This window comes from Suricata suricatta, chromosome 2 (assembly GCF_006229205.1).
Source record: "Suricata suricatta isolate VVHF042 chromosome 2, meerkat_22Aug2017_6uvM2_HiC, whole genome shotgun sequence".
NCBI classification, from domain to species: Eukaryota; Metazoa; Chordata; class Mammalia; order Carnivora; family Herpestidae; genus Suricata; species Suricata suricatta.
The window spans coordinates 173482923-173494937 of record NC_043701.1 but is presented as its reverse complement, the minus strand read 5'-3'; the positions used below and the strand labels follow the sequence as shown (position 1 = coordinate 173494937).

At 45.6% G+C, this 12015-nt stretch overlaps 1 protein-coding gene across 1 annotated transcript in view; it reads left to right on the top strand.

The window, feature by feature from the left end:
- The first annotated feature begins 1411 nt into the window (after window positions 1–1411).
- The window catches only part of PDZD8 (PDZ domain containing 8), a 76934-nt gene continuing 66330 nt past the window's right edge, over window positions 1412–12015 (top strand). The window contains exon 1 of the mRNA XM_029932662.1: window positions 1412–2515. Within this exon, the coding sequence (XP_029788522.1) occupies window positions 1641–2515 (875 nt within the window). The 5' untranslated portion in view covers window positions 1412–1640. The remainder of the gene's footprint in view (window positions 2516–12015) is intronic.

Here is a 12015-nt window from a genome sequence, read left to right as displayed (position 1 = left end):
GCACGTGCCTTCCATCCTCCCAGTAAAAGAGCCCTTCTGGCCTCACACCTGGACGTGACTAAGTTAGACAGGTCTGGAGTTCAGTAGCTGCTCCAGCTGGGTCAAGATGGGGCAGAACTCTGTTTTTGTTCTAGAATCACCCAGGTCCAAGCCTGAAGACCTTCCAGGGCTAGCGAAGGGGTGTTCCCTAGCCCTGAGGGCCACCCATAGTCATCCTGACTTTTAGGTATGGCATCTCTGACCCCTGTAGGAGAAGAGGGTAGAACTGTTGTGGTATTCCTGTGGCTGGGGGAGCCACATAAGCATATGATGTAACAACCAAGTAGCCAGAGGACACATGGAGTGGTACTGTTCTGGATAACCTGGCTTCATTAACTCTATGGCTGTGGTCAAGGTGCTACCTTGTGCAAAATTCCAAGCCTTTCCTGATCCTCCTCCCCAATTCCCCCTTTCAACTTCTAGCAATTTGGTTGTCATGTGACCAGGGGCTTAGGAATTCATTTTAGACAAACCAGCCTCCACTGCAGGACCCTAGGCAACTTTCTGTGCCTCTCTGGCTATTTGCATCCGTGAAATAGATGGGGGCTAACAGTAACTTCCTCTGGGATGGGCTAAATGCGGTAAAACACACGAGGACTTTACACCCTGCAGGAGTTGGACAGTGAGCCACTATTCATCTTCCGATCTTCTGACAAATTCACCTCACTCCTCCTCCCTGCTCCTGCTGGTCCGGGCTTTTTTACTTCGTTCGCATTTAAATCTGGAATATCCACCTTGACGGTAAAGTTAGTTTGCATCTTCCGCCGTTTTTCTCCGTCCCTCCTTCCCGGGCCCACCCTTCGCAGACGCAGAGCGTCCGCCGGTCGGATTGACGGCCAGCGACGGCGGTCTCTGAAGCAGCTGCGTCTTAGGCTCGGCCTGGGGAGTCTCCGAGCGGCCAGCTCAGATCCTCTGCGGCGCTGCCCAGCAGGGAAAGCCGCCGCCAGCCCATCTCTCAGGGGCGCGAGTGGGAGCGCCACACTGCAGCAGAGGTAACAGGCAGGGACCGCGGCCAACGAGAGGGGGGATGGGCGCATCAGAAGGTAACGGAAGGCTCGGGATCAGGAAGAACACACCGCCCCATCTATGCCCCGCCTCCTTATTCTTCAACGGGCGGCCCCCGCCATCCCCCTCGGAGCCGGTCCGCGGCTCCACAAGTGACAGCCACGTGGCTCGCGGGGGAATGGAATGTTGGCGTGGGGGGCGGGGCTGGAAGGGCGCCGGGGAGGTGAAGAGGGACCCGAGCACGCGCGCCCCGGCGCCGGCTGCCAGGCGACGCCGCCGGGAGCGAGCACGCCCCTGACGCCACGCGCCGTTCGGCCAATGAGCGGGGGCCGGAGGGAGTGCCGTGCCGCCCCCTCCGTCCCGCCGCCGCCGCGGCCGCCGCCGCCGCCGCCACAGCAGCCGCCTTCGGGAGCGTCAGAGGAGTCGCGGGCCGCCGTCGCGGGCCAGAGCTGCCGGACGAGTCCTGGGGAGCCGCTCGCGCTGACCCCGCCGCCCGATGTCTCAAGATGGAGGCACCGGGGGCGGCGACATGAAGAGAGCGGCGCTGTGGGCGCGGGAGCGGGGGCCCGGGCGGCCCGGGCGGAGGCGGTGCCGGAATGGGGCTGCTGCTCATGATTCTGGCGTCGGCTGTGCTGGGCTCCTTCCTCACGCTGCTCACCCAGTTCTTGCTTCTGTACCGCAAACAGCCCGAGCCGCCGCCGGACGAGGCGGCCCGCGCGCGCGACGGCTTCCGCTACATCAAGCCGGTGCCGGGCCTGTCCCTGCGGGAGTACCTTTATGGCGGCGGCGGCGGCGGCGGGGCTGAGGAGCCCTCCGGCGGGCCCCCCGAGGGCGGCGTGACCCAGGCCCCCGAGACCCCCTCCCCGCCGACGCGGGAGACCTGCTACTTCCTCAACGCCACCATCCTGTTTCTGTTCCGGGAGCTGCGGGACACCGCGGTGGCCCGCCGCTGGGTCACCAAGAAGATCAAGGTGGAGTTCGAGGAGCTGCTGCAGACCAAGACGGCCGGGCGCCTGCTGGAGGGGCTGAGCCTGCGGGACGTGTTCCTGGGCGACACCATGCCCTTCATCAAGACCATCCGGCTCGTCCGGCCGGTGGTGCCCTCGGCGGGCGGAGAGCCGGACGGCCCCGAGGGGGAGGCGCTGCCCACCGCCTCCCCCGAGGAGCTGGCCTTCGAGGCGGAGGTGGAGTACAACGGGGGCTTCCACCTGGCCATCGACGTGGACCTGGTCTTCGGCAAGTCGGCCTACCTGTTCGTCAAGCTGTCCCGCGTGGTGGGGAGGCTGCGCTTCGTCCTCACTCGCGTGCCCTTCACCCACTGGTTCTTCTCCTTCGTGGAGGACCCGCTGATCGACTTCGAGGTGCGCTCCCAGTTTGAAGGGCGGCCGATGCCCCAGCTCACGTCCATCATCGTCAACCAGCTCAAGAAGATCATTAAGCGCAAGCACACTCTGCCGAGTTACAAGATCAGGTGAGGGGGGGGAGAAGGACGCCCCGCAGGCACGGGGTGCGGGGGCGGAGGGCAGCTGCCCGGAATCCGGGCCTGGGCGGGAGGCCGCTGCCCGCCTGGGGAGGGAAGGGCAAAGGCTCGTCCCCAGCTCCTGCTCCTCCGGGGGTCTCCCCAGCCCTGGCTGGTCAGGACCCTAGATCAAGGCACGCAGTGCGCACATCCTCTGCCCCCCCGGCGTGCAGGCGTGTGAGCCAGAGCCCTTCTCGCGTGTTCGTGGGCCGCTCAGGGTGCTGACAGCGTGTGAAGAAGCAGAATATTGAAAGTGGAAGGGCGGCCCCCCAACCCCCCCAGGAGTCGGCTTTGGGGCTGTTGAGAAGCTGTCTCTTTTGTGGCTGCTGCCTCGAGGGCAGTTTTGCAGCATCACCTTGGCCACGTTGAGAAATTGTCCCTGGACCCAAAGTACAGGCGAGAGGAGTGTGCCGCTTGCCCGGGGCTGTGACATTTTGTAACTGCAGGCCACTTTTGCAATGGCGCCTTGGCAACTTTCAGGGCCCAGGTGTGGGGTGTGTTGTAAAGGAGTACTTTCCGGCAGCAACTCGAAAACCAGTTGGGACCCTATAGGCAGTGTAGCTCGCTGTAGGTTTGGCGTTACTGTCATCTGCCCATTTGGGGTGGGCTCTGTGACACAGACCTAGACTCTGCGCCTCTCCTGTCAACTCTGGGTGTAAGTTTCGCGAGCCGCCCCTGAGATCGCCCTGCGGAAGGAATTTTAAAGATAGTGATTTTAGCTTTTTAAAGCTGTGCTGGATCTGGTGGCCTCGTTTATGCTAGTGTCCTGTTGTGATTAATGGGCAAAGAAGTTTTGTAGAGGTGGGGGGATCATCTACTCTGGTCTGGTGTGTTGGAGCAGAGAGGGTCGTACTTGGCCTTTCTAAGTCAATTGTCCTCTGATTTTCTGTTCATGAAAATGTTTGACTCTTGGATTTTGTCCTTTCTCATAAAACTATGTCCATCCGGTATTTGCCTTACCTCGTGCCTTTTAGTGGAAGTTGCATATTCAGGTTCACTAATTTTCTTGCACTGTGTCAAGCAACAGTGACCCAGGTAATCCAGAGGTATTTTATGTCTGGGTTTGATACGGATTATTGACTTGTGTATGTGGTGAATACAGCTCTCTAATTATGTTTTGTTTAGGCTTACAGCCCAGAGTGACAGCTTAAAACTGTTGACTGGCAGGAGACATTTACTTTGTGATGGAAATATTTCCATAGATCTGCAGAGGGTGGCAAACTGGTGGCTCACTGTGTTTGGTTTCCTGTTGTGTGAAGTAGAACGTCCTTTATGAAACCGACTCTTTAACTCAGGAATGCAAGTGATTAAATTATAAATGAGTTCTAGTGTTTAACCAGCGAGCTGTTTATTTATAGCAGCGTGTTGCTAAGAAGTCTTGAGAAAAAGTCACAGATTTTGATATTCTATCTCAGCTTCAATTCTGATGTGTTTTGGGTGACTTTCAGGTAATAAAACTTGACTGAGTTATTGTTTGGGGGTATTTGCAGATTAACCAATGGCAATGGTGTTGGATATCATTTTAGTTTTTTAAAATGTAGACTTGAAATTCAGTTACACCTGAAGGAAATTATGAATAGCAGTTATTGAGTCAGGGAGACATTAGTAGGTTTACTGCTTTGAAGGCACTTTATCATCTGTATCATTGAATAGCATCACCACCTAAAGTACAGCAAATTTGCTTTCACTTACTATATCTGAAAGGATTCTTTAAAAATATAGCATGTGTTTGGTTATGGGGGACAGTCCCAATTTTAAACCTTACACACTAAATGATCGCCTCCAGAAATATACACATTTGCACTCTATATCAAAAGGCATTTCAGTGGTCAGTCAGTAAATACTGCACAGGACAAATTGCTCACTGCAAATATTCGTTGTGCACCTACTACGTGCTTATTGTTGTTTAAATGTTAGGGCTTCAATACTGAATAGCCTGCTGGAGCTTAAAGTTTAACGAGCACTGAATTAGCAGTACTTAACAGGACTTAACTAGAATGTGCTCAGTGGGGTTGCGGTTTGAAGTAAAAAGGCAGCTGATTTTAGTTTAGTAGAAGAAAGTAACAGAAGTGTGAGGATGAAAAGGGCTGCTTCATAAAGTGTCGAGTTCTCTGGTCTATGTAGCTCTTCTGCCAGAAGTATTTTAAACTAAGGTTGTGGAGCGGATTCAAATTTCAGTTAAGAGAATGAATTAAAATACATTTAAGATGTATCACAATTCTCATAAGAAGTAAAGTAGCTAGCATTTACCCTTGTATATGGATGAAGGAGTAGTGCTCAAAGTAGTTAAATTTGCGTAGTCACAGAGCTGTCAGGTAGGGAAATCAGCCCTGATAAAGCCAGAACTGCCTTTTTTCCTTCAACTCTGTCATCTTGTTCTTAAGGCTTTGTGTTTTGTGTGTGTGTGTGTTTTTTTTAAGTGTGTTATCAATATAACATATGTGGAGGTACCTTTACAAATTAACCAAGAATTCAGATAAGAGTGTAACTACAGAGTTTTTTTCTTGAGTTGGAATTTTTTTTTTAAGTTTCTTTTTGAGAGAGAGAGAGAGACAGAGAGAGAGAGAGAGAGAGAGAGAGAGAGCGAGCGAGCGAGCGAGCGAGAGAGCGCGAGCAGGTGCACACACGTGGGAGGGGCAAACATAGAGGGACAGTGAGAATCCCAAGCAGGCTCTTAGTGGTCATGACCTGGGCCAAAATCAAGAGTCAGAGGCTCTACTGACTGAGCGACCCCGGCACCCCTCTTAAATTGTACATTTGCCAGCAGATCCTTGAAAGGTTAAATCTTTGGGTGCTGCTGCACATAGTATTTCTATTTTAATCTGTTTTCATTTTTAATCTATTTTGTATCCCAATAGAAGGTCTGCTATTTTACCCTATAGAGCCATCTAATCTACTTAGAGCTAAAGCAGTAAAGCAAATTGTATTGAGTCTTAGGACCCTTTGGCACTTAGATAACAGACATCTTTGCCAGTTAACATTATAGTCACCTCTCCCCTCCTTATTTTTCCTTTTCCGTTTCATGTTGCTGAAGTGAAGGTGGCCCACCAGGAATGCCAGTTCCTAATGTCTCAATCGAGAGATTCAGAGAAGTTCAGATGGTTGCTTTCTAAAGATTGATATGATTAACCCTTCCTTTTACCCAACTACCACAGTTTGTAAAACATTATATTTTTAAAAAATATTTCAAAAAAATACATTTTCTACATATAAGTCTACTTTTACTGATATAACTCTAAATTCATTTCCCTCAAATGTTAATTGTTTTGATTTTTTCCCTAAAATGTATACTTTACAATAGTAAATTAAAGTAGTAGTACTTAAAAAAAAATTAGTCCTAAAATTAGTCTCAAGAGAGAAAGATTACCACCATTATTTTTGACTACATGGTCAGAATCCGTCTTCAGCGTGAAATCTGAGTAAGAGTCGGAGGAGTTTAGAGTTTGGGGGTCACATATTTGAGATTCTTCCTAATGCTTTTGTTCCTTGAGTATTATTGCTGTGTCTTAGCACCTAGCACTTGCAGACTGAAAGGCCAAATTCAGTTTGCAGCTTCTTTTTATTCGGCCTCACTGTATTTTTCTGTTTCTTGATGGCCAGTATTTAAAAATGGAATATTTTGGGGGCGCCTGGGTGGCTCAGTGGGTTAAGCATCCAACTTTGGCCCAGGAAATGAGTTCGAGCCTTACACTGGGCCCTCTGCTGTCAGCACAGAGCCTGCTTGGGATCCTCTGTCCTCCTCTCTCCGTCTCTGCCCCTTCCCCTTCTCAAAAATCAATAAAAATAAAAATGGTTTTCTGGCTTCTCTTAAGCAACGTTGGAAGGTCTTGTTGCACCTGGCCTGCATTCCTTCTAACAATAACAGGATGGAAAGAGAGGCGTGGGAGCAGCTGCAGGAAGTTCTTAGGCTTAGTTTTTAGTCCCAGCCTACTTGCTAATGGTACTTGTCTGGCCTGGCATCTTATGAATTTGAGCTCTCCCTAAAAGGAGCAATACTGTTCATAATCAGTGAAAATGGGAAGAGTGAAGAGCTGGATAGTAAAAGGTGATTATTTTTACCCTTCTTTAAACATTATCTTTCAAGGGCCTTTCATTACGCAATTTTATTTTATAAAAGGCATTGATATGTTGAATTAAAAACAAAATATTCTACCAGAAATTAAAAAAAAAAAAAACCTCCTGAAGCATTTTCTGGTTCTGCAGTACAGTGGTAGTAAGTACATAGTGGCCGCTTTTCACTTGAGTTTGGTGGGTTTTTGCTGCAGTGTGGAATAGGTCATTCACTGTAAGCATACACTTCTCTGATCTACAAGTAAGGGGACATCCACTTAACGATATTTGAATTTAGTGAATGCATATGGAACAGTTATTTGGGAGAAAACTTCACTCTTCAGGTTCATAGACTATCTTCTGAACATGACTGTTTTTGTCATAACTGTTCTGTTCTTTTAATCCTGAAAAGCATTCTGCTATATATTTGTGGACATTTTTCAAATGTTTCTACTGACTAGAGACCAAAGGACCAGGCAGTGTTTAGTTAGGTAGAGCCTTTTAGCATGTTTATATTTACCTATATATTCTCTAAATATGCCATTAATTTCAGAGGACTAAGTTAGGTCTGGAAAGCCTCATACTCTGTAATGTGGTTTGTAATTGAATTTCTTTTTCCTTTGTCTTCTGAGATGATGAAAAACATTTACTCTTAACCGTTAATTATAGCATTTTCATTTTACTGGTTATTTGAGGTAAAGATGGTTTTGAGTAATCATGTCTTAAAAACTTTCAAAGTAAATTCACCGAAAGCTGACAGAATCATTTGTAAGGTGTAATGTCCTGTATTTATTCACTTTCTCTTTCATACTCTCTCTGTATATGGACAACTTTTAAAAGGTGTCTTAGGCTAGAAAATAACTTGAAAATAGCTTCTAAGATACTTAGTGATTATAGGAATCATAGTTTTACTTAATAGCAATTAGTAGGAAATACAGCCTTTAATTCTTGAAAATACAGACAAGGACATTATTGTATTACCCTCTAGCTGTTCTGGAATAAAGATGCAGTAGCTAAATTTTATCTATTGTGCTTCTTCTTTTACTGCTGGTCAGATGAATACTTCTATATAAATAGAGAATTGAAGGACTATTGTCTTAGATAAATAAAATTATTTCTAAAATACTTATTTTCAGGGATGCTTGGGCGGCTCAGTCAGTTAAGTGTCCGACTTCGGTTCAGGTCATGATCTCGTTCGTGGTCCATGAATTCGAACTCTGGGTTGTGCTCTGTGCTGACGGCCCAGAGCTGGAGCCTGCTTCAGATTCTGGGTCTCCCTCTCTCTGTGCCCCTCCCCCACTCAGGCTCTGTCTCTCTCACTTTCTCAAAGATAAACAAACATTGGGGCACCTGGGTGGCTCAGTTGGTTAAGTATCTGACTTTGGCTCAGGTTTGTGGGTTCAAGCCCTGCGTTGGGCTCTGTGCTGATAACTCAGAGCCTGGAGCCTGTTTCAGATTCTGTGTCTCCCTCTCTCTCTGCCCCATCTCCACTTGGGTTCTGTCTCTCAAAAATGAATAAACGTTAAGAATTCTTTTACTAAATATTTAAAAAATTAAAATACTTATTTTCAGTAACTGTTTACTGAAGGCTGTCATACGTAGCTACTGTTGTGATACATATGGTGAAGGATAAAACCATTTAACCATTTAGCTGGTTAGTCTTTCTGGAGAAAACAAACAATGGAAGCTCATTGTAATGGCATTTTGGATATATTTGAAATCTTCAGTTTTGTGAGGAAGAGGAAAGGTCAGTATCTCTGCTGATGACTTTGTGCTATGTAACATTTTGTGGCCTTAGGATCCTCTAGTTAATGCTGGTTTTACTTCTTGCAAGGTGGGTTTTCTTAAGCTTCTTTGAATTATTGTGATCTAGGCATTTATAATTATTTAGACATAAAATAACTATTGATAAATGTTTGCTCTCGAAATTTGGTTCACACATTGAAGGGAGAAGAGTAATTACGAGGGGACTGTTAGATTCTCATCAGTAACGCGCAGGTTTGCTGACTGACCAGGAAAACTCCAATTTGTTCCTGGAAGTAGCCAGAGCAGATCATTATAAAGCAGATTGTATGGGAGGAGCATGCCTGCTGATCGAATACTTAATATTGACTTACAGATACTACTAATGATTATCATATGAGGCAGAGGCAAGAGTCATAAAAGCATTTTGCTAGACTCCATGCCGGGCGTTGTGCGGGCGGTTCAGTGCACTTGCTGCCTCACTTAGCAGTTAAAACTACCTTACGGGAGAGTTTAGTATCTCATTTTTACAGATGTGGAAACTTGAGACTTAAGAGGAAGATAGTGACTTTCTATCACCCCGAGGGGGGTGGGAGGGGGAAGTCTGGACTCCCAAAGCCCATGCTGGGCTATTTCTTCAGAGATCTCTAAAGCATGCAGGCTTTGAGTTAAGAATGGTTTTTACTTTGTGAACTTCACATTTAAAGGTATTCAAAGAAGAATATGAGACAGACCATATGCACCCACAGATTCTAAAATATAAACTATCTGACTCATTATTAAAAAAAAAAAAGTTTGGTCTAAACTCTTTTAAAAAAACTTAAAAAACAAGATAAGAACTATGCTTTTAACATCTACAGAAGATGTACATATATGTTGAAAAGTACTTTTAAGCTTTTTTTTTTGAGGGTTTTATCTTTTTGGAAAGCTAATGAGAACTGTGGCTCTCTGCAGAAAAATGCATAAACAGATTTTTGTTTATGAAATTTATAGTCCTCTCAAAACCCGTCTAGGGTCCTTAGACTCCAGGTTGAGTGGCAAGTACACACAGACAGGTACAACTATGTTGCCGTAAATATGATTAAAACTATAAATATTAAGCACTTTAATAGCTTTGGTGTCCTTCTTAGAAGGCTCAGACATTCCTAAAAAACGTTTTTTATGAATATAATTTATTGTCAAATTGGCTTACATACAACACCCAGTGCTCATCCCAACACATGCCCTTCTCAGTGCCCATCACCCATTTTCCCCTCTACCCGCTACCATCCAACCTTAGTTTATTCTCTGTATTTAAGAGTCTCTTGTGGTTTGCCTCCCTCCCTCTTTGTAACTGTTTCCCCCCCTTCCCCTCCCCCATGGCCTTCTGTTAAGTTTCTCAAGATCCACATATGACTGAAAATATATGATATCTGTCTTTGTCTGACTCACTTATTTCACTCAGCATAATACCTTCCAGTTCCATCCACACTGCTGCAAATGCCATGATTTCATTCTTTCTTGTTGCCAGGTAGTATTCCATTGTATATGTAAATCACATCTTCTCTATCCATTCATCAATTGTTGGACATTTAGGCTCTTTCCATGATTTGGCTATTGTTGAAAGTGCTGCTATGAATGTTGGGGTACATGTGCCCCTATGCATCAGCACTCCCGTATCCCTTGGGTAAATCCCTAGCAGTGCTATTGCTGGATCATAGGGGAGTTCCATTGTTAATTTTCTGAGGAACCTCCATACTGTTTTCTAGAGTGGCTGTACCAGTTTGCATTCCTACCAACAGTGCTAGAGGGTTCCTGTTTCTCCACATCCTTGCTGGCATCTGTGGTTTCCTGATTTGTTCATTTTAGCCACTCTGACTGGCGTGAGGTGGTCTCTCATTGTGATTTTAATTTGTATTTCTCCAATGATGAGTGACGCTGAGCATCTTTCCATGTGTGTGTTGGCCATCTGGATGTCCTCTTTGGAAAAGTGTCTATTCATGCCTTTTGCCCACTTCTTCACTGGATTGTTTCTTGGGTGTTGAGCTTGGTAAGTTCTTTATAGATATTGGATACTAGCCCTTTATCCGATATGTCATTTGCAAATATCTTTTCCCATTCTGTTGGTTGCCTTTTAGTTTTGTTGATTGTTTCCTTTGCAGTGCAGAAGCTTTTTATCTTGATGAGGTCCCAGTAGTTCATTTTTGCGTTTAATTCCCTTGCCTTTGGGAATGTGTCGAGTAAGAATTGCTGCAGCTGAGGTCAAAGAGGTGGTTTCATTCCTAAAAAACTTCTATCCAAGAAAGTGTAACCAGTCTTATTTTTTCTCCTCTTAGTAAAATTTGATATAGCAAGCTGAGACTTTTTGAATCAGTTGCTCAGTAAGAATATCTGACATTTCAAGTTAGAGTTTCTACCACTCAATACCATGTTTAGAAGCTAAATATTGACCTTACGTTTCTTCCCTGTCACATTCTCCATTTTCTCAGAACAGTGTCACCAGGCAACAAGTGCTATTAAATCCCTTTGCTCTACTTCTGGAGTCCCAGGACCCACCAGCACTTTTGGCATAGCATCAATCAGAGCACATCCTGCTTCACTAGAGTCATAAAGCAACTACCTAGTTATTAGTAGAAGTTTTACAGAAGTTTAGTTTGAAAATATTTCTTGCCAGATTGCTAAGACTTGCATAAAACCACAGACTTACTGTAGTTGTAGTAGGGAAGACGGAGGCATAGGTGTTAATTACCTACCTTCAGGTGAGTCGAACCGCAAGTGGTAAGTAGAGGCTGCCACGGCTATAGAATTATTTTATTCTTTTGGGTTGAGGCCATAGAGAAGTACTTAAGTTGTCTGTTCCAGTCCATAGAGCTTTGGGGTAATGTGTGCCTGCCTGACTTGAGCACTCTACCAAGCAAGAGCCCTTGAACAAAAGGCCTTCTCTTCCTTGTTTCAGTTTCCATATCTGTAAAATGGAAATGCAAATAGTATCTATCTAATTGGAGATATTAAATGTCACCTATAGGACACCTACTGAATAAACATATTTTCCATTTAGTAACTAAGTGAATATACACATTTATTGATTATCCTGTATCTGTCAGACATTTTACTAGAGATATGTCAGACATTTGCTAGGTAACACATTAAACTTGTTTCCCCTTTGAAAGGTATGTATGGGTCTAAATCATTCAGCACTTTACTTCACTCCTGGCCATGTCTCCAGCTCTGACCTTATCTTCTGTAACTTTTCCTTTCACTTAGTCTGCTCTGGCCTCCTGACTGACCTCACACTCCAAGCATGAGCCCATCACAAGGGCTTTCCAGGTTTTTCTTCAGGAATGTTTTTCCCACAGATAGCCGAAGAGCTCACAACATTGTTTTTCTTGTCCCTGCCTAAATGTCATCTTTTGACCATTCTATATAAAAAAGCACATTAGCCCTTTAAATGCAGAACTTTTTGTGTGAGTACAAACTTTTTATTGGCGCGCGCGTGCGTGTGTGTGTAGTTAGAAACTGTCGAGATCCTAAGTGTATGCTTGATAGATTTTCACAAAGTGAACTCAGCCGTGTAACTGAAGTGCTGGAATTTTGAGTTTAGTCTAAAGAATTCTGGGGGCGCCTGGGTGGCTCAGTCGGTTTAGTGTCCGACTTCAGCTCAGGTCATGATCTCACAGTCC